Source organism: Cupressus sempervirens, chromosome 3 (assembly GCF_028749045.1).
Source record: "Cupressus sempervirens isolate cs-2001-9-10 chromosome 3, ASM2874904v1, whole genome shotgun sequence".
NCBI lineage: Eukaryota > Viridiplantae > Streptophyta > Pinopsida > Cupressales > Cupressaceae > Cupressus > Cupressus sempervirens.
The window spans coordinates 95883071-95906992 of NC_143120.1; the positions used below are offsets into that span (position 1 = coordinate 95883071).

Genomic DNA, 23922 nt, shown 5'->3' on the forward strand with positions numbered 1-23922 from the left:
TTTTCTTGTGAAAAGAACTATAAGTTAACAATCTATAAGTATTGGCAAATTTTCCTTGACTTAATGAATTAGATAAAGCAACAAAGTTACTTCTAAAATTGTTACTTCCTTGTAAGCCCCTATCATGGTAAATAAATGGAATTAATAAATATATAAGTGTTGTGCTTTAAATTTTAACAAAAAAGCCAAGTCGGAAGACTTATAGGACAAAACAATACAATAGGTGTGGAAGATTGAGAAAACATAAGGAACCTATTTAGGTTGTTTTTCACGCTAATATTAATTTAATGGCTACAAAGTTTGGAGCCACACATTAGAGATATGAAATTGAAACAAATAGAGGTTGTATGGTCATTTGGTCACAAGTAATTTCAAAACCACACATTGACATGTATCTATATTGCATTAGCTTAGACAATTGCATTTCCATTGAAGGCATCGACTTCAATCCAACCATTAAGTTGTCTAAAAAGACTAGAAAGCATAGAGTCATGTCTTTGGCCCAAAATAACAATGGAGAAAAAGTAGCATAGAAGAACTTGAGCACATGGATATAACATAATCCAGTTAATGAGCATTAACATGAAAAAGGTGCCCAAATACTAGAGGGAATAAAAAAATGTGAGAGAAATTCAAAGCAACCATGTAAACAAACCCACTTGAAACCCACTTGGGTGAATGACAACATTACGTTAGAAAACTCCCAATCATGACCACAAACAAGAAAGATATATGACTAAAGATAAAATTTATGTTGCGAATGTGATAGCTCAACTGAAGACTAGCTCTGATCATCTTAGGTGGATGACTAGAACATGGACAACCCCAAAACAAGATTGGGCAAATCGAATATGCTGATTTTGCATTTTGTGATTAGTAAAAATGTAATTGTTGTGTAAGAATCTCTAAATTAAGTACATTGATATCTTGAAAGTAGATTCCTTTCCTACTATATTTATAGAAAGACTGGTACAAACAACAGACGACACTTTTTTACTAGATTCATAGAAGAGAATCCAAATCAAAAGAAATGATTATCAATTAAGAACAGCTGGAAAAACACCTATCAAGGGTATTCATATGCAAACCATAGTTATTTTTGTCCTTTATGTCCCACAGACTGCCTAGCCTCATTTCCACTAACAAAAGCATTCATTAGTTTAAAGACAATTCTAAGTTGAGGTGAAGTTTCTACTCAATAAAAAATTAAAGGAAGATAATTGTGAGATTACACATGCTTTCTATGTCAACTAAAAGGAGCCAATATGAATTAGATTAGTCACTAAATCCTAATTAAGAAAAGAAAAACATACACAGCACATCAATGCAAATAAAAGCAGTATATAACCATACAAAAGATGTTACAAAATTTAATCGATTGTTACTTGTCAGAAAGATAACTAGTTGAAACTATCACTGCTGATTTGACTAACTAGAGAAAGGGTATCTTTGATATCGAGATCCGTGCATGAATTCCTACTAAAAAATGTATATGCCAACAAAGAGCTCAATTATCTAGATCTTCAAAATAAGGCCAATTGGACAATGATCGCTGCCATTCACATCTGGAATTGTGTAAGAGTCATATACATTGTCCACAATCGATTTTGAAACAAGGAAGTAGTCAAGACGCCAACCTAATAAGAAAACAAACTACCTATCAATAAATTTATTGAAAATGGCTTTCAAGATGATGAAACTAAATATCAATACAAAGTGGCCATCATTGTCTATCCAAAGGCCTCACAAGTGATCATGAACTCCTTTTCTTTGTATTCAACATTCAATTTGTGATAGTGAATTAATTTTTATGTATTCTGCTTTCCAAATTTGAGTTGAATAAATGAAAACTGCAATCTTAAAAGTGGTGACTAAAAGAGGCAACAAATTTTCTTTATTCAATTCATACCAAGCAGTTTTCCAGTCATTAAACATAGTACAAAAATAGTCCAATATTTCCTATTATGTGACGAATCAACTAGCATTAATATAATTTTGGTTTATATGGCCACTTGAGCAAAAATATAGAGACATGCATTCCTTCAACAATCCTATTTACAGGATATTAACAGAAATATCTATTTATATAAAGAGAAGCATAAATATTCTATGAGTTCAACTATACATATGTTTAAAGGTTTAACCAAGAGGCACAAAATTGATTTAGTTTATTAAGTTTGTAAAAAACAGTGAAAAGGATAAAACATATTAGTAGCACGTCCTATTTCTCTTACACCATGATCCACGAGATTCGGATAAAAACAAGCAAAGTTGTAGTGCTTTGTTTTTCTCCAATAGCATGCTAGTTTAGTACTGCTGATGTCAGTTTTGTTCCACTAAATGTTACATTCCTATTTTTGCATTAAAATAAAATATTATTTATAGCTGTTGAGAACTTCATGTGAAGTGAGTTGATTTGGTTAAGTTAGTTAATCGTTATGGTTCATGTGAAATGGAACTGTTGGTTATTCATTATAAATTCATGTGATTTGAAATAAATGGTTAATCATTATGATATATGAATTGAAAATAGATAGCTAATATGAATACTTGCTATAGTAATTATGAATTGATGTTATTACTATGGGAAATTACTTTTGCACAGACTAGGCAAACAAGGGGTTACCATGAACTAAATTGGTCTACGCATTTAATAAGATGATAAAAGAATTAAATAGAACAAATTGTTACCTATATATATATATATATATATATATATATATTGGTATGGACTCAAAGCTTCCTGTGATAATTGGCATGTCTTAGTATAACGATATCATGGTACCTATATATACTTGTACATGTATATATATACATACATATATGTGTGTGTGTGTGTGTGTAAATTCAAATGAGACATACATGAGCATATAAACCCACTTAAAATAAGAAGTATACCCAAGATACATAAGTGCAGAATATTACACATATGTACATATACCTGTGTACATGCATATACGAGTATAGGTAGACATAGGATGGTATCCTTATATTAACACTTTGAGAGTGGAAGTATTATTTCCAACCTTTGAATAATGTTTTAATATTATTTCATGTCATCAGCCCTCTTTATTTTTTTCCAGTGGCCTATTTGATGTTTTCTTTCTTTTTGAAATAGCCACATGTGCTATTGGCCTTTTTTGAGGCTAGGTCATGACATTGCTACCTTTCTTATCTTGCTCATAACCGAGCATGCTCGCGAGAGAAAGAAGACAATCGCTTTTATGTGATTCATTATATATCTGTAGGGGCATTCACATGTACTAGGTTTTCTTTTTGGTGATTTCTTTTACCTTCTACACACTTTATTCGTAGTTCTATGCTCCATGTTTGCAATAGCATTTCATATTACTTTGTTGCAAAATTGTTCATGTAGTGTCGTGCACCATAATTGCAATAGCATTTTCATACTATATAAGCTTTGATGCAAGCTGCACATACAATGTCGTGTTTCTCATTGTTATTAGCATTCATATCTCATTGGGCTTTCTTTTGAGACTACACCTATAGTGTTGTGGGATTGCACATGTGATTTCTTACATAACCATCTTTCTCCTCGACCCTGATTCTTTGGTACCAGTGTTACTAGAATCTACAAGCAAGGAGCCATACCAAGCAATCCAATTTTCATTAGCATTTGAGGGTGATAATACCTCTACCAAGTCGTGCATTCTTTCTTAGTTTTTCTTGCCATTTTGATGTATTAATTGGCTCTCAAAGTTCTGGTTAGGAATTTTGAAAGAAACATTGATAAATATTAGATAGAGCCAGAAGAACTAGCTCCAAATTGAATGCCTTGTTTGCATAAGTTTATTGCACAAAGCACACAAGGATCAAAGTTGACTATTGCATACTGTTATGATTGTTCTTTCAGAACTTAAATCAAAATTGGAAGGATCTCTAACCTCGTGCAATACTTATATAGGGGCATGTTCAATATGCCTCAAATATAAGAGGAAGCACTCTCAGTGAGTTAAGGAAACTGATAATAAACAACATGAAATCATTATGTAAATATCTGTGATAAGCCCAAGCTGGTCAGAAAGTAATTGATAGTTATAGACAATGTTTGTTCAAGGATATAGAAAGTCATACTAAGATTCATCAAGGAATACCAAAAACGTCAAGATGATAAGTGTGGGTTGATAGTAAATGAGCAATGAGTTATACCTACAACATAAGAGAAAGTAATCTGAAATAAAATAAACAATTGAGCTTAAATAAATATTGTAGACTGAGTTAGCTCATGGCGATTAGGGCGTACTAATCTTGTTGTCAAGTTGAGCAGTGGGTTATCAGGCACATAGTGTCCATTTAAATCTCTAGCCAGGGTAGGTTTAGTGGCATGCTTGCTGATGTGATCAATAGAGGTCAGGGTTGCTACCGGTTGGATAGATGGGTTGATGGGAAGGACTCAATGGCCTAGCTGGCTGCCTAGCTGACACTCTAACACTAGAATGCTCAGTGGCAAGACAGGGGTGTCCCATGCCCAATCTCGGGGAGGGAGGGCCTTTCTCGATTCAGATTGTGTGGGGATACTTAAGGGTCCGCAGTTGGGAGGCTAAGCCCCTAACAATGCTTCTTCTCTCCACTAGATGCCAAGACTTGCACAAGACAAACCTAATCTTCATTTAAGTTTTCTTTTAACGAGCACCTTACTTTTATGTATCTACTTTTTCAGTTAGATATATGTTGGTTGGTTAGTATTGTCAAATCAGTTACTTTCTTTCAATGGACTAGGATTTAGTTAATCTATTATAATCGTTGATCCCTTTCATTTGAATACATAGAGTAGTTGTTATAATTGCTTTCATGTGAAGATGTAAGATATGGTTTATTTTGTTAGAGTTTATTTAGAAATGGGAAAAAGTAGCATGTTACTACAACATACATAATTGAATACTTAATATCTCAAAATAAAATGTCAATCTCTAATTCTCCCCTGAATAAGGATGCTCATATGCAAAACAATAATGGATTACGTGATGAAATGAGACAACCTCAAGGTTCCTCCTTAATTGTGGACTTTCATTTAGATATAATGATGTGATATGTTGGTTATCATGAAGGGACTTATGCTATTCACTCAATGGATACCAACTTGACTTTAACTTCTTCAAACGCTTCTAACCAAATATCTTGCTAGGAAATGGGTCTAGAAATTCTATCTAACTCTAAGATTTTAGGACAATGTTGATGATGGGTTGAGCCTCTAACCAATCCTTGCTTCACCAAATCAACTAGGCATAGGAGGGTGTTATTTTCTATGGATGTAAAAAATGATTTCCACACTAGCAAAATTTATCCAAATACCCTATGAAGGCACAATCAAAATGAACATCTCAAATGGAAGTTCATCATTTGCAATTTAGACCCAAACTAACCTTACAACTTTACTTACAATCAGCAAGTAAAAAAAGGTATGGCTACTAGCTTCACTAGTAATCACCATTCAACATTATCTTTCATCCATCTACTACTTCTACTTAACATGAAATGAAATCCTAATCTAAGTGAGAGATGCCAAACCATGCAATACTCCTTAATGATCATACATAGCTACCATTAAGACCAGCAATGAATAAAGAGCAATTTTGGTAGTACTTTGACAACAATTCTCCAACATAACCACCCTTAGAAATGATGTGAGAAAGCCTTTATATAGGGAGCTCAATTGCAATGGATGGTCAAGATTGATTTGAAATCAAGGGCCAAGATTAACCCACATATGCCCTAATTAGGGTTTCCATAACCTACTACAAATATTAAATGCTCACTCAATTACAATCAAGCATCACCCTGTGGGCCAATAGAAAAATTACATTGATTTCCAAGGGCCAATGAGAAAATTCAAATGGATTACAATCAGATAAGGTGTAATGACAAGCGAACTGCTGAGAAGAGAGAATTTTTAGAAGCCACCAACTAGTAGACCAATGAGAAAAATCAAATGCTTCAAAAAGCCAATCAGAAAATAAGGTTGTATCAGCCTATGCCACTTGGCCATAAATGGGCTTTTCAAAATTAGTCATTTATTCATCAACCAATGAGCAAATTTAGGACCATGTGGCCTACACCACCTCATCACCTTGGGAATTTTGCTCCTCATCCTCATATTCTTCTTTGCATCCAATGAACCTGGGCACAATCTCATTAATCATCTCCATGGGGACACTTGGCTCATCCTCACTAGTTGAGCAATGGCCTACCACTCAACACACTCGTCTAGAAACTTGATAAATATGCCCTTGTTAATGGGAAATTGTGATGACTCATATTCTCAACTGCTTCATCTTCAATGTACTATGTGCTTAGTTCTCATGCTCTTCCATAGATTGTGTAGAGTCTTTCTCCATTCACCTCTTTGCATGACTTAGACCTTTTGATTCCTTCATTCCATGCAATCAACCCCTTGGACTCTATTTCAAATGACTCAAAGTTGGATCCAAATTTTGTACTTGATCATTAATTTGTAGCTTGATGTTGTATGAGGCCTTTATGATGTTCTTTGCCTAAAACTCCTTCCAGAACCCTTTCATCTTGCAAAACAATATTGTTTCATTAACACATTTTCATATCAAGTTCAGATTGATGTTGGGAAATCAAAGTTTCTTGACATAGATATTCTCTATGAATATAAACTAAAATGCAAGATTGAATAGCTCTAAGACCCGATTACATAATAACTACTCCAAATTAGATGAATCAATCATTAACTTCATTTTCAACCACATCCCTATCCAATATTCAAACACAACCTTTTGCCATTTCAAACTTAAATATGAGAAACAACTTCAAATTGCTACTTATGGTAGAACTCTGAGTCCAAAAACTCAGATCTATAAGTAGTTTGAACTCTATGTTACCCAGAAATGCATTTCCACCCCTAATGGCTAAGTTTTGGAAAAGGAAACCATTTTGGTGAACTTGGGGATGATCAAGGCCATTTCCAAGTTGTCCTCGATCGGTCAAAAAAATCGAAAATGTTATTGACCATCCACCAAATGACTGGTGACAAAAAAGTCATCCCAGGGACAGATTAGGGTTTTCTATTTATAATAATTTTCAATTTTCTATAATTTTGTGGTCCCCACATAATACACCCTAATAGTATTATACTAAAATAGGATTTTAAGTTGTATTTGTAGAGACCACAAAAGTTCAAAGCTACTTTTCCCCTTTGTTGTTGTGATTGGACGGAATGAAGGAAGTTGTGGTTTCATAGCTCACATGAGAGGATTTACACTTGCCAAGAAATAAGAAATTTCTCAAGCCATTTTCACTTTTAGGGTTCAGTTGTCATTTGCACAGGTAAAAATTTTAAAATATCCATCGGTTAATGATTCAATGATTTTGTTAACCATTGATCATCAATTTGTCAATGATAGTCGATGGTTAACAATACCATTAAATAATTAGTCAATATTTTAGGATCATAGTATGCGCCCACGTTAAAGCAATTGCTAACACCTTAATAGGAGCAATAGCTTTAACAGAGTGTACATACATCCACTAGAGACTTTTCCACTATAAAAAGCTCCCAAGAAAGGACACATCAGTAGAAATGAGCACATGACAAAAAGAGAGCATAAGACGGATCTACCAACTCTGGGGTCAATATGATCATATGATATTATATGAAATATTATGTCCAAATGAAATTTGCATCATTCCCCAAAGGAAGTTGAATTGCATGGAAAAAAGGCAAATAAGAGCTACAAAAAAGAATCTTTTTGGGCCAGCATCATGAATACCAAAAAGAATAGGGTGCTACCATGTTGGATCATCCGAATTGGACTATACAAAGGCACATGTTACAACATATAGAAGTATGATACAAATAGAAGAATGGCAATCACGTGCTTGATTCCTTTACCACTTCATGTCAACAAAGCAATGACGATCGTTTAAACAAGATCACGATGGAGGACTGATCATCCACATAGTGTTCAAGTTTTGATTTAATGTTTGTATTGCTCATTAGATGTGGATCTTCAAGGTTGATTGTCAAGATGTTTGATTATTTTGGTGTCTTAAAATGTTGTTTGTGTTGCTCATTTTGAGTCTCGAGGTTTATTCATCGTGTCAATTTAATTCATATCTATGAATGTATGAAATTGAAACTTAAGCTATATCAGCGAATGTATGAAACTTGAACTCTCATTTGATGTCATCGTATATTTCCATTATGTGATGATTTGATTTGATGTTAAGTGCTCTAATAATTTGATGACAATGCTACGTAATTCTGAAATTCATGAATATATTTGAGAATTCACACATATATATAAGTTGCCCCTGCCAACCCTTGCTCTAGCAAAAATTAAAACATCTAAGAAACCCATTTCCCCATGTCCTAGAAACTCGGGATAGCATAATTGGAATGTAATTTTCTAATTGGCCAACATGATGGTGCCTAATTGTAATTGGGTGGGCATTTAAAGATTGTAGTAGGTAGTTATACGAACCCTAATTAAGGTTTATGTAAATTTATCATGGACCTTGATTTCAAATCAATCTTGGCCAGTTGTTGTATTAGGGAAAACTATAAAAGGCCAAAGCCTCCTCATTTGGAACTCATTAGTTTTAAAGTCGAGTAGGAGAGTTATGTTGAAGAATTATTGCCAAAGAACTGCCAAAATCTCTACTCATTGTTGTTCTTCATGGTGGCTATACATGATAACTTTGGAGTATTACATAGTTTTTTGCATCTCTGAATTAAAGTGGGATTTCATTTTGTGGTTTTAGAAGTAGTTTAGTTGGGTGAAAGCAATTGTGAATGTTTACTTGCTTGTCTCGAACACATCTATGGCCACTGGCATCTTGCTGATTTTAAGTGTGCCTTGTGTGGTTAGCCAATGATTAAAAGAACATAACTTCAATGGATATTCAATCTTTAGTTTGCATCCATTTCGTGGGATTGAATATGACATATTGATTTGAAAACTATCTAAGTGTTCCTTAGAATCTTGCAATAGGTGGATGGAGTCGCTGAATAAGCTGCATCTGCTAGAGTCCAACTCATCCATGATTCCTTGCATTCACGGTTAGAAGTATAAGTAGGAATTTAGTTTAAATTGAAGTTGAAGTTGGAATATCAAACATTTTAATTGGACATTGTGAAGCAAAATCTTTAGAAGTGCAAGAAGTTGATATCCATTGAATGAATAGCATAAGTACCCTAAGTGATCACAAACAAATCATGATATTTCACTGAGCAAGTATCTACAACTAAAGGAACCTTGAAGCCATTTCATGATCTTTCGTTGCAAGCTTAGCATGGGAGATGACCTCAAATCAAGAGAGGATTGAGTAGCTGATGTTTTATCTTGAAAATTTGATGGATTTTGCATGTTGTAGTGGACCAAAACTCACATCAACACAAGATTCAATTCTACAACCCTTAGATCCATAAAAATCCCAACCTTGAGGCAAGAAGAATTGAAATAATAATCCTTAACACAAGAGACTTTTCTTCGCAACTAATTCGTAGCCACCTCTATATCCCATCCTAGAAAGCCCTTGTGCTAGTTGGATTTCAAACCAGCCACGGGCAACTTGATCTTACATGAGCCTGATTTTCGACCACCTCTTAAGGAATTGTGCTTGCAAATATGAAAATTCCATGCAGATTCTGTCCTTAAGGATGATGAAATCCTAACCAGCAATATGATCAACACTTGACAAGATCAGATTTATACTCATCATGAAGAAGTTTGTTGTAAAACAAGCTTAATTTCTACCCAGCTTATTGTGCATTTGTCCTTACAAACATGACATTTCCAACCTAGAGAATGAAATTTGTCCTTAGAAGAGGCAAAATTTTGACGATAAGTATTGTACTTGTCCTTGTACATATTAAAATGCTGACCTCGAAATCCTTAAGGACATCAGATTTCCGACCTCTAAGATATGCAAAAATTCATATATGCCTCTATTTTCTGACCTCCTTTGAGAAGTAATCCTTATCAGAGTTGAAAATCCAATTGAATATGCAAAGAAAATTCCTAACAAATGGTGGATTTCCGATCTTCCTCTTAACAAAATTCCAAACAAGTGGATGAAAATTGGCTCAGCCTTGTGAATTTGTCCTAATATGAAATTTACGACCTCCTTGAGTGACTTGTCCAAATAAAATACAAATTTCTGACCTAAATTTCCAATCTTCTTGTGGCGAAATTACTAGTAAGTATGATATTTACGACCAATATTTTTGGAGAAATGAGATATCCTTATGAAGGCTAAAAACTCAATTAAGGCCTCTTGGAGACAATCCTAATAAGCATTGGAATTAGGATCTGAAAGTTTTCCAAACCAGGCCAAGATTTCCAACCAAGCAATTTGCTCTAAGACATGTAAGATTTTCCTAGGTAAATTCCTAGCTATTGCCTCCTTGTACTTTTTCCATTCCCTTAGATCCTTGTGGTCTCTTGTTGGATATTAATAAAGTTATCTTTTCTCATCTTCAATCTTCCCTTTGATGCATCAAACTGCTCCGTAAATGCCTGCAATAAAAAAGACTTTAAAATGATTTTAATTCAGTTTGGGTGTTTGAAAAACACACCCAAGCTTATATAGCTTGGTTTCCAACTCAATCTTCCCTCTTTAGGTTTAACCTTGCTATAAGAAGTTAAATTCAATCAATCAGATATTAATGCCCTGGCATTTAATTTATGGCTCTTTCATTGAATTCAATCCCTCAATGAAGTTTTGAGAAAACTGCAGGTCCTCTGTTAATGAGATTGCAGCTTCTTGTCATTTATTGATTGCACATCTATTGCCATTATTAACAGCAGCTTCCTGTCATTCATTGAATAGATGCCAAATCAAATTAAATACACTTGGCCAGATTTGAGCCTTCATTTACACACATATATTTGAATTTAAAGGCCTGACATTTGAATTGAGGCCTCATTTCAGCCTGCATGTTTGAAATAAGGCCACACATTTGGCTATATTGGCTCATACACTTGAGGTTCCACACATTTTGATATAGGGGTGCAAGTCGGGAGATGAGGCCTGATTATATGGAACTTATACCCAGATTTAGGCCATACGCCTGGTTTAGGGCCTGACTTAGGTCCATATGTTTCATTTTATAAGCATAATTAGGGCTTTGAGTTCACATGTTTGGCCAAGAGGGCTGCCTTGTGTGATCTGAATTTAGATTTAGGGGCATGGTTTCTAGTTTAGGCTACGTGCTACGTAATGAAGCCAGATTTGGGGCCTTCGGAAGCCACACATTTCATTTAGGACCGGCCCTATTCTTTTTTAGTCCACATATCTCCTCATAAGGGTCACATATCTTGAAATTAGAGCCACATTACCCATCATAGGGTCTGATTTTATGGAACTTGCCCTCACATGTTTGGCTACAAAGCTGGATACTTAAAGATTTGAGGTTTCATCTATAGGCCTGCCCCATTATATACACCCCGATTTGGGGCTGTATTCATCAAGTTCATGGTCTCGTCTAGGTTTAAGCCCATATGTTTCTTTATGCTTAGAGTTTTGGGCCCATGCGTTTATATTGTAGGACTGATTTAGACTCTGGCATTATCAAATGTAGGCTCAGATTTCGGAGTCAAGCCCACACACTCAGCTATAAGGGGCTGCAAGCTTAGAGTTTTGAGCCAGATGTTTCTTTCATTGGCCCTTAGTAACTTAAATCAAGGGCATTCAAATAGCATTAAGGATTTCAAGATTACCCAAAAGTTTTTCCACAATTCAAATTATTTCCTTAGTCCATTAAATCGTAGCCTCTTACAAAATCCAACCTTGCAATTTGGTTGTAATTTCCCCTTCTTCCATTAAATTCAAACCACTAGATTTTGATTCTACCTTAATTACAATGTTGATCCTCCCATAGACTTCACAATTTGAAGGAATTTTAATTAAATTCAATGAGAGCTGACCTAAATTTATGGTTGAAACTTGAAGTGGAAATCAGAGCTCAGTTAGGAAAAACTGCCAAGTGGAAACCATTAGTAGGGTAGGTAGAGGCTAGAATCCCAAAAGTGGAAACCACTTCAAACTTAGGCAAAACAATCAGATGTCAAGTGGAAACCACTTGAGAGAGTTAGGGAAACCACTACCCACTTAGGCAAACCTCTATGCATAAAGTGGAAACAACTCATGACTAAGGAAAAATTACCCAATTGTTTGGTGGAAATTTACACCAACTTAGGTAGGGCACAACTGATGTGTAGTGGAAATCGAGGTTGATTTGGCAAGGTGTGACTAATGTGCAATGGAAATGAAGGGAGACTTAGGCAAGGTGTGTTTATTTCTTAAGATAAATTGGATTAATGCATACTACAGTAGCAAGATACAAGACAAGTAATGCTTCAGGAACCAAATTTGTATTTCATTAATGCTTCAATGCTTCAAGTACATCATATGCCAACACATAAGATAGATAGCAATGACCAATATTAAATGAATCCTATCTCCCAATGGAGAGTGCACATAAAGATCTCGAAGGGATGTGACCCAACTGTCGTGTCATAACAGAATGCCCTTCAGTTACTAACACCCTTAACACATGTTTTACTAATCTCGATGGCATAACATACTTCTTCGACAACATCATCCCCCCAAAAGGAAAGTTATCTCTGGACAACATACAAAAATGGAGACAGTGCTACTATATACAATACATCAAAACATAAGCTAGGAGGAAGGAGGGTGCATCCCTGAAGGTGTTGATGTCGAAGGCTGCACTTGTGCTCGCAACTCGTACACCTACTAGGTCTGCTTCTTTAAATCCTTCTCAGCCTACATCTGGATCTCTAGTGTTGTCTTCATCATCTCTGCAATTTTCTCAATTTCCACCACTTCTCTTGCTTCACTATCTCGAGCTCGGCTAGGAATATTGTCCTCTATAATTCTTTCTCCTTTAATGTTTCAAGTTGAGCAATGAGCATTGCTCATTCTAATTCCTAGGTCGACTGCGGTGTAGTCAAGTTCCCTTCTACTGCAACTAATTGGGTAGTCATCTCCTCTCAAGCCCTCTTTGTTGCTACTTGATCTACCTTACTTCATCGCAAAGTATAATAGGTGTCTTGGTACACCTACACTTAGTTCTCACAAGGGATTCCACTCAGCTTTCCAATACGAACTCTCCAACAATCAAATCCTATCTCATCTTAGGAGTCTTTGTGTCAGCACATCCTTGTGCCTCAAAGCATGTGGCAAATGCAACAGGACAACCTACTCTCACAAATGAGAGAACATGCTCCAACTCTTGAACTACCCTTTTTAGTGCTCGTGTATAAGCAGAGATCACCACCTAGTGACCTTGAGTCACTACATCTACTAAGTAGGCTTCAACATCCTCTCCCGTGTCCTTGGATGACCCTGATGTTGGTTGCTCCTGCGTTCTCATCGCCATGTCTACTGCCTCCAACATCATTTGAGTACTATCTATTGGAGGTGGTCAATCATCCGCTAGGGTGGGGTGGTTCTCTCCATCTGGAAGAATTGTAGGAGATACAAAAATTTCCTTGGCCTCAACCTTAGGTACCTCCCTCATGTGTGAAAGAATGCTAGATGAGCATGCCATTAGTGTTTTGTTGAACCTCTGGCTCAAATAAGCACACAAGTCCTATGTTGTACTTGCCCAGTCAGTACCCTCTCTAGCTAGGATGACTAGCAATGCGGCGTCTACTCTGACAACAACATCTAACCCAACTTGTGGCACCTCCTAGCTAATGTGTGTCTGCTCCTGCTTGGGTACCTCCATCACCTCTTTGGACAAAACCCTAGTTCACAGTGTGTGGGACTCAAGAATGGACTCAAGTATAATTATTGCCTCAGGAATGGCTACTAGCTCAGGAATCACCGTAGGTGCTCTATTTGCCACTACTACACCAGAGTCATGTTGAGAGGTCGCCTAATCTATTTAAAAGCAGGACTATACATATCCACATTGGTGGTCAAATGAGCTGTCGTGGAGAGATTGGTCATGGGAACAATAGTGGAGTCGCCATGATAACCTCGACCTCCTCATCCTCCATCTGTATGTTGTCTCCCTCATTTGTCACTGGCACTTTTGAATGAGGTGCCTAGATTGCCATTGTTCATTTTTCCATGCTCGAACCCTAAGTCCACCTCTTGTCTGCGTCGATTGTGCCCTGTCATGGCCTTCTATCCGCCTGATGTGTCCAAATGGCGCCATTGCATAATGGGAGGTTCTCATAGAGCTAAGGGACTTGCCTTGATCTCAAGCCTATCAACTGGGATCAATCTTGTTGTGGCATCTAGAAAGAGTCCAATAGCATAGTTCAACATACAGAAGAATGTTGTATGTTGCAACGTCATAAATTCATACATACACTCTGAAAGAAGCACCGCCCAGTCATATACCCTTCCTGTCATAATCCCGTTCAAAAATGCCACTTGTGGAAATGAGATGTCTAAAGCATGGTTGCACCCTGTAAGTCTGCTCTTCATCAAGTCCATAGTGTAGTATCACGGTCCCTCTCTAATGTCTGAGCTCTTTAGGCCTCTCCCCCTAGAAGTCTGTGTCATAGCTTGTTTTTTTGCGTCAGATAAGTCTCTGCACACCATGTTTACTAGTTGCTCCTTTGCCTCCTGTTGCATTTTCTTTTTCTTTTAAATCAATCTTTTTGCCCCCTTTTGCATATCTAGGTATGCTCAATAATCTAGTAAACTCTTGTGCTTTGAAGGAGGTTTCTACATCATGGTCTAGATAGAAAAAAGTGCTTGTTTTCGAGTGCCTGTCGTATGTATCTCTCATTATCCTTAAGGGACCCTCAAAATCTTTAATGTAGAAAACTAGCATTTTTATTGCCCATTTTACCTGGGCTCTCCTTATTTTGCCCTTCACCAAATCATTGTTTGGAGTTTCCTGCCACCACTTTCAACACTCTAAACCATTCAACCCTTCAAAAGGTACGTTCCGAGGCATTACATGAGATGTTGCAGGCGTGTGTACTTTTGGTCGTATTTTCTTTTTCCCTATGTCTATCTATCCTAGAACTTTCACTCCTGAAGGTATGCTTGGGTATTCTTGGACATGGTGTTGCTCTCCGAGGTCATTTATCCATAACAATTTCTTGGCTTTCTATTGAACAAAATGAAGAGAAAAGGGTCAGGGCTCTAACTGCAATCCTTTGGGATGTCACCTATTGTCTCACCATGCCTTGGCTTTGTGTCTTGCCTATTGTTTCAAGTCAGATGTTTAATGGTCTCTCATACATTGTACGCTATCTCCTCTGTTTGCCTAGTCTCACTGCCTTGCCCACGCTCGGATATGTCTAGGACTACGTATAGTGTCACAATTTTATAACACAGGGCTCACTTTGTAACTTCTATCCATACTCCTTTGTAACACATGGCTCACTTTTGAACACTGTACAGTGATAGTCATGGAGATGTTATTGTACGGTCTTGCCCATAGATTACATAATCTAACATTTTATGATGTTGGTGGGAATTATTTCAATTGCCTAGGGCCGTATGGTATGGGTTTACAGATCAAGAGATACCACTTCTGCTCGGTGACTTCTTCGTCCACTTAGTGGATATCGCAGGGGATCGTGCTATTCACGCCAAGAGACTACCATACGATGACCGTGTGTCTCCAAATGTTGTTTCCATATACCGTACGGTGCTGCATGTACCTTACACATTTTCCCTTTTTGCTTCTACATTTGTACGATGATCAGCCTTGTGATGTCGGAGTCCTTTTGTCCTTGAAGTTTGTCATAGAATATTTCTACTAGTGTATCACCATGTCGTACAGTAGTTAGCTTCTGTTCTCAACATTTGTCGTACATCGTATGGTGTTGTGGCTATGTTTCTCCTTATGCATGTATACTCTCAGATTTTTTGTACGGTATTTCTCCAATAATGTTGTGCAATAACTTAACGTTACTGTGCAAAGCTCCTAATATTATCGTACAATGATCATGGATGTCACTTGGGATGTTGACTTTCCTCTTCGCTGGATCCTTTTGTGACTTGTACGTGCTTTTCCCTTATTGGTGTACAGCCTTTGTTTGCTCTCTGTCTCCCAATTTGCCATTGTCGTACAACCTTCGTTTACTTGCAAATTTATTATTTTGTTTTTGTTTTAGTTTTATTTTTAACTTTTTCTCAAATTTTTCAATTTTTTTCTTCTAACTAATTCCTATCTAAGTTATTTCTCTGCCCAACATATGAGCCATTATCCCTCTATCCGTCATGCCTTTGATGGTAAATCTTCAGTTTCGAGCTATCTCTTTCCCATCCAAGGTCCATAACTTGATTGCTCCATTATTGCCAACTTCATGTACCTTGTACAGTCCACCCACCTCACCTTGAACTTACCCAATTTAATCTCATTGTGCTCATTATGCTTCAACACAAGTTGACTTGGTGTGATTTTAGTTAGCTTCAGGAGTTTATCATGCCACACCTTACAGCTGAGATGAGACACTTCGGTGGCCCAATGTGCCATTAATGTTTGTTCATTGAGTGTGTTTAGATTGTACAACCTTTCTCTCAGACTTTCCATGTCACCCAATTTGTTCTCGATTGCTATCCTTAGGCTCGACACTATGAACTGGACCAATATCACAGCCTCCTAACCATACATCAATTGGAATGGAGTTTGTCCCGTCATAAGCTTATAAGTGGTGTGGTAGGCCCATAACGTTGATGGCAACTTTTCCTCCCAGTCCTCTCCTTCGACTCCGCAGGACTTATAGATCACTGATACTAATATCTTATTTGTTGATTCCGCCTGCACATTCGCTCTCTGGTAGTACAGGCTTGAAAAGGAATGATGGATTTTGAACTCCGTTGTGTGCAATCAAATGATATGATTTACGAAGTGTCCTTCATGGTGTTTGACTTTTGTTTTGCCTTTGAGAAATTATCAGGTGCGCAATGATTTTTGCTGAATGGAAGAATTTGATCAATCAAATGATCCTCTAGATTAGTCTCCTCTTTATGGATGTCTTCTTGTACACAATTTGCTTTAGTTGCATACTCAGAATGCATATTCTTTCTCCAATAAGACTTTGAAGATAATCCACATTCAAAAGACATTACTTTACATATATCAAAGGTATGATCAGATGAGCAAATATCACAACTATCCTTTGATCTATCTTCCCCATCGTGCATGGCTGATTTCATCTCTTCACATGTTTGATACAATTGCTGCTTGTAGGAATTGAAAGAAGCCTCACCTTCTGAATACATATCATGAGTTTCATTAACTTAAAAAATATCTTTAGGCCTGCTATCTTCATCATGATACTGATGGACTTGATTGCATAGAAAATCATCTTCAAATAGTGGATTCAAGAACATAGAGTACTCAGCCATATCTTCTACTTCCTCTTCAAACAATAGATTCAGGAACATAGAGAATTGATGCAAACCTTCATAAGAGCTTTCATCTAGATCATCACTACATATAATGTCATCAAATAGTGTGCTAAATTCGTCCTTTGAGAATCATCATCTGCTTGACCAGCAAGATGGATATCTTCATCAGCAATATATCCCAAGACTTCCTCTTGTTCATATGTCATACGCAACTCTGTTTCATCTTTACTATTTGATTCTTGGGAATCGTCATCTCCTTCCTCTAGTACCTCCTAAGTATGTGTTGATCCATTAACTTGTTTATTATGGTTGATTGAGAGAAAATTTGGACTACTTTTTTCAACAAGTTTCTGATACTTTATGTCTAACAAGGCTGAAATTTCTTCCACACTGAGAGAACCCTCTTCCTCATTTTTACATTCATTGTCATTTGTTGGCATATTAGTATCATCATGGGCAGATTCTCCTTCACACTAACCAAAAACTTCTTTGTTCAAATCAGAAAGATTATTATGTTCTTGTAGCACTTCAATATATATTTCTTCATCTGCATCACATTCTTCCAATATCCGAAAAAGAAGCTTCAAATCAGGGTCACTTGGTGAGACTCCCGGCTCAAAAAATATCTTTATAAATTCCACATATGGAGGCATGATGTCTGATGGTATCTCATGATAAATGTTTGTCATCCTCATGTACAAATGTGTCGAAGACTCCCCTTTAAATCTCTATAAATTGAAAAAGGCATCAAGTGGAGACATGTCAAGATCTTCTTCCATGCTGCAATTTTGATTTTCATATTGTTCATAACTGTTAAATTGTAGCTTCTGTCGGATTGAACTGTCCTAGAGTTAATCCTTTCTATGGTTATTGTTAATCATTAATTATACATACTCTAATAGATCTATATATATATATATATATTGTATGCTATATATCATATATAATATATTTCTATATAATATAGATATGTTATAATTAATAATGTTTTAATTAATGATTAATTAATATATATAACCATAGAGACATGTCTCTTCACAAGACATGCCTCTTGAAGATATATTTATATATCTTGGAAATCTGCAATTGAAACACATAGAATTATAACAATGTTATTACATTTGCAGAGATCCTAAAACTAACAATAACACATCTCATCTTCCTCCCTTGCATCATGAAATTCATATAAGAAACATTGTTCAAACTCTTTCAAAGATGAGATACATTGTGTAGGTAGTGATTCATATGCCTGCCTTGCATTGTCTTTCATGTCCTAGCAAATAGCTTCATCACCTGATTTTCTACACAAAGTTCATAATCCTCTACAAATGGATAAAACTCATCCAAATGCCGAAGTGTTGATGCATCCCATTCTCCATGGAAATTTGGTACAACTTGTGAAAGTTTTGGAGATAACTTGCTAGGTTGATAATCAAAATTGCTGAAATCCAATGGCCTGATGCCATCTAGAATAAAAGGCTTCCTTTGAATTGATCGATACACTTGAAAAAACTATCCACCATCTCCTTCTAAGTCTTCTCCCTCAATAGAGCTACCAACTGAAATCTTATCGAAAAGAATTACCACTTCTTTTGAGGAATGTATTGATTTGTTGCGCTTCTGGGTTGTTACTTCAAGCTAAGTGCGCTTCCAAAGAAATTGTATGCAATTGCTTTATGATTCTTGTCTATGAAATCTAAAACTCTGGGTAACTTTACAATACTTATTGTGAGCAACTCTCCCCGGCAGAGTCGTCAATCTGTTGGTTCCCAAAACCACATATTGGAAAGGAGCTTTGTCGATTCTCGGGTAGGATTCCTCAATCACTTCTGGCCAACGAACGGGAATAACTTCAATTCCCTGCATTTCAAGCTTCACTACGCCTAGGTGGATAAACCTTCGCTTCAAACCTAGTCACCTTGTTCAAAGCTTTTATATAGCAAATTCAGTTTTGATGAGTTCTTTGGCTGGCAAGGTCCTTGAACTCAATCAAAATGAAATTAAATGTTGAATGTTTGAATTGATTAGAGGTTTTGTATAATATTTGTTAATAATTATTTCAATGCTTGCGAGGAAATATGTAGATTTCTGACTTCAATTAATAACTCCAATTACTATATTCAATTGATTTGGAAAGACTAGCGCCTTTTTTTTATTTAGGCAACAGAGTCAACTACTATCAAGATTATTACCTACAACTCTATCAAACAATATTTCATCAAAAATATCATCAATTACTCTTGAGCTCTGCAACAAATACTTCTTATACGCAATTATATGCTAGCCAAAAGGAATTTAACTTCTTACGTGTGAAGTCCTGTTAGCCAAAGAAGTAGAGATTTTATTTGTTTCACACTATTCCCTGTTGTTGAACACAAAATGCAAAAAATACCCAACGCAAAAAATGAAGTCTTGTTGGAACAATCCAATAATTTATTTATTGATCATAAGGACGAATCAACATTCTAATTGTAATCTCTTTATCTTAACTAGAAATAAACAAAAAGGCATTTTATTTATTATTCAAATATAATATTTGAATTTATATTACAAAGCCATGCTTTAAACTCCTTGTTCCTCCTTACAAATAAATATATCTCCTTTTGCTTTTGCTTATTGAATATATGTCTTATTTCAAATTAAATACTTCATATTTATATCCTATTTGCTTGATGAAGTGACTTTTCAAAGTTTAAGGGTCATATTCTTTAGAAATAAATAATTACACCATTTCAATAATCATTCCTTTTAATATCCAATATGTTTTGTACATATTATTCACTTTAATTCAATCCAAGCTCTTCCAAACTTTATATCTCCATCCAGTCTCTGCATGTGTGTCTCATGCTGTGTATGAATATCGAACTTGTTTATAATTTCCCAATGATGCCATCTAATAGTCGCATTTGATGCAACCTTTAATTACAACACATTGAAAACTCACGGCACTATTAGTGTGAACACCAGGCGCATTTCATGACCTATGATAACTATTTTTTCCTCTCAAAAGACCAATTAAGTCCAAAGGCGCCTTTTCCAGACTTGGTAGTCATAGACTTTCTTTGCAAGACCTCTTCTAAATTCTTTCTTCCAAATTTTCTGCATATACACTTGTTCGCTGAGTGAAGACGAGTCTGACTATTAGTATCACCATCTACGGAGTACTTCATCCCTTTTGATGATTTTGTCTTTCGTAGCTTGCAATTATTTTTGTTTATTGTAAATTGGAGGGAATGATATGTCACTTGCAACGTATACTATTATCGAGGACTATGAAGTACTGATTTTTTTTGTTAACTATGTTTGGAGTTTGTGGATGGTGGCTTCATTGCCTGGTATCATTCGATCTTAAATGGAAAGAAGAGCACTAAGCCTCTTGTTTTGATGCTCCAACAATGATTCAATGACTTTTTCCTTGTAGCTATATTGTTAACTAGTCTAGGTATGCCTTCTTTTATTAGACTTGTTTCTTGTGATGCAAAAGTTTTTTAATGAGTCATTGTATTCCAATAATACAAATGTTATTCTATCATATATGCTGACCAACGTCATCTATGTCAATTGTCTTGTCGAAAGATAGTCCCCGATACTCGCGTACTAGGATGGTAGTACGACACTCTGGAATAGCTGTGTGTCAAGAAAATCGTCATTGACTCCCTCTAGTGGTTCTCCTGATTTGATCCTTGATAAATGATCCACACTAACATGGCTTTTCCCAGGCCGTACCACAATTTTGAATGTAAACTCCTGTAATAGTAATAGCCATCTGCGTATCCATCCTTGGATGATCGGTTTGTTCACGAGATATAACAATGCTTGATGATCTACATAAAATAGGAATGGAGTCGCTAGTAGATAATTTCTAAACTTTTGTATGGCATATACCATTTCAAGAGGCTCCCACTTTGTTGTACTATAATTTTTCTCTTATTTAGATAATAGTCTACTCGCAAAGTACACTAGATGATCCAATTTGTGACCACCTGTTTGTGCTAATGTTGCACCAATTGTGTAGTTTGATGCATCGACATGGACATGGAGCTCCTTGTCCTAGTTTGAATAAGCCAAGATAGGTGTTGTGGCTAATCTTGTTTTCAATCCTTCAAAGGATTCATTATGCTTTGCTTCCCATTCGTAGGGTTTGCCCTTGTAGGTTATTTTGTCAAGGGGGTACGATATTTTCGCAAAATTCTTAATGAACCTTTGCTAGTATCCTATGATGAGGAATGATTTTACCTCCGTCACATCAATTGATGGTGGCATTTCCAAGATTACCCGGATTTTATCAAGATCCGTCTTTAATCTTGTTTTGCATACTGTGTCCCAATAGCTTCCCTTGTGGTACCATGAATCTGCACTTCTTTGGTTTTAGTGCCAATCTCGCTCGTATGCATCCTTCCTTGCATTCTCTAACTGTGGTTAGATGCCTATCCTCTGCACTAAAAATTAACCAATTGTCCAAAAATGTCTTGAAGTTTCCGATTGACATCTTATTGAAGATGTGCAAGATAATTCTTTCAAATGTTGTAGGGGCATTGCACAGTTCGAACGACATTCTATTGTACGCATATACTCCATCTTCTACTATGAATGTTGTTTTAAGCCTATGTTCTTCAGGGATGGATATTTGGCTGTATCCAAAAAATCCATCCATAAATGAATAGATTTTGTGCCCCACGACTTCATCCAAAATAATGTTGGTGAATGGTATCGAGAATGGATCCTTAATCGTTACTACATTCAAGCATCGAAAGTCCACACATATTCTTATCTGAGTGGTGTCCATCTTTAGAGATATCACAATCGGTGATACCAACTCACTCGATTGCACCCTAAAAGTAATGCCTACTTCAAGCATTCGGTTGATCTCATCAGTGACCCGTGTGGCATAATTTTTGTTCATCCGGTACGGCCACTTCCGTACAAGTACTACTATCAATGGTATACGGTGGACACATAATTTCGGCGGTACCCCTTTGAAGTCCTTAATACTTATATATCCATGCAAAAACATCCTTATACTCCATAAATATTTTAAACACCACTGCTTTTAGGATTGGATTCTAGTCGTCTCCCACAAATGTATTCTTCGGGTTAGCTTCGTCCCCTAAGTTCATTGTCTTTACTATGGGTTCTTTGTATTTAATTGGCTTGTTTTCACTAAATGTATGTGCCAATGTTTCGTCTATTTGCACTTCTCTGTATTCCTTCAGAAATTCATTTCCCTCTCCTTTATTTCCTTCCTCGACCTAACATATTGCAGCTCAGAAAGAGCTCATAGTCCTCCATTTGCCAATAGAGTAGACCATTTACCGATTCTAGGTCATCACCGTTGGACCCTCCTTCCAATCTGAGGATACCTTCTTCGTTGGGTTCCATTTGTTTCTTCCTTTCATCATCTCCTTCACCTTTGCCTTCGAAATACGAGGATGCTACCTCCTCTCCTACCATCTATGTATGTAGGTTAATTACAAATCTTCGACCTCCACCTTCCATGGACAAAGTTTTATGTTTCCATTCATGTTTTACTTTTGCTTGTACTAGCCGGCCCCATCCGAGGATGGCGTCATACCCTTTCTTTTTAATGGTATAACCATAAAATCCAGTAAGAATGGTTGTGTCCCGATGGTTACAAGTTGTGCCATCAAAGTCCCTAAAGGCTTGATCCCGTGTTGATCAGCGGTGAGTAGTTGAAATGTAGGTGGCCACAATGTAGGTTGCCCCAACTTTTTCCATATATCTTCCAATAGTACATTCACTCCTGATCCTTGATCTACGATTGTGTCTGTGAGGATGGTTCTAAGAATACCCATCTCTACTACTACAGGGTGTTCCCATGGTGAGCGCAAGTAGCATTGGGTTTGCCGCAATCATTTTGCTTCCACCTTGTGTGTCTTTTCCTAGCTCTTCCATTGCCTTCGGGAGTGGTCTCATGTTCAGAATTATAGTCCATAGCTAAGGCATTGTAAGAAGGTCATTCAGCTTCATGGGAACCTCAATTTGCATTACTTGTATAATATTTTGTTTTGCCAGGTTCCTCTTTGAGGTGCCGACCGTGTCCTTTGTTTGTGATTTTGCAGCTTCCATTTATTTTTCTAATTCTGTTTGCTCTTGCTGCAGCCTTTTCTTTTCCTCTTATGGATCTAAATACGTTTTCAGTTGCGCGTGAGTAATGGCTAATGTCTCCTCATCATCAACTGTTTCTATACTTAACAAGTTCACCCCAGGCTTAGGGCATTTTGAATCCTCATGGTCTCCAGGGCCACACCATCTGCACTATGGTGTTCCCTTCGTAGTAGAGTCTCTGGCAAAGTGTCCCCACAAGTTGCAAGCATGACATTGTATCATTGGCCATCCACTCGGATCGTACTGTATCCGGCTTTGGCTTCCATTACTGTTGTTGCCGCCTCGTCCACGTCAGTTGTTACAGTACCCTTCCAAGGTTGCATCATTGTTTTGTACTCATTCTTGCTCCCGAGGTGGATACTTTTTGCCTTAGTAGTACCTCTTGGTGTCCCTTCATTTTCATATTGAACAGGCATTCCTTGGTGGAAACTCCTACAATTTGGCAAATATCGC

At 36.7% G+C, this 23922-nt stretch overlaps 1 protein-coding gene across 1 annotated transcript in view; it reads right to left on the reverse strand.

Moving 5' to 3' along the window:
- Positions 1 to 1321: 1321 nt before the first annotated feature.
- The window catches only part of ARP (apurinic endonuclease-redox protein), a 250176-nt gene continuing 227575 nt past the window's right edge, over positions 1322 to 23922 (reverse strand). The window contains exon 11 of the mRNA XM_089818478.1: positions 1322 to 1637. Within this exon, the coding sequence (XP_089674604.1) occupies positions 1516 to 1637 (122 nt within the window). The 3' untranslated portion in view covers positions 1322 to 1515. The remainder of the gene's footprint in view (positions 1638 to 23922) is intronic.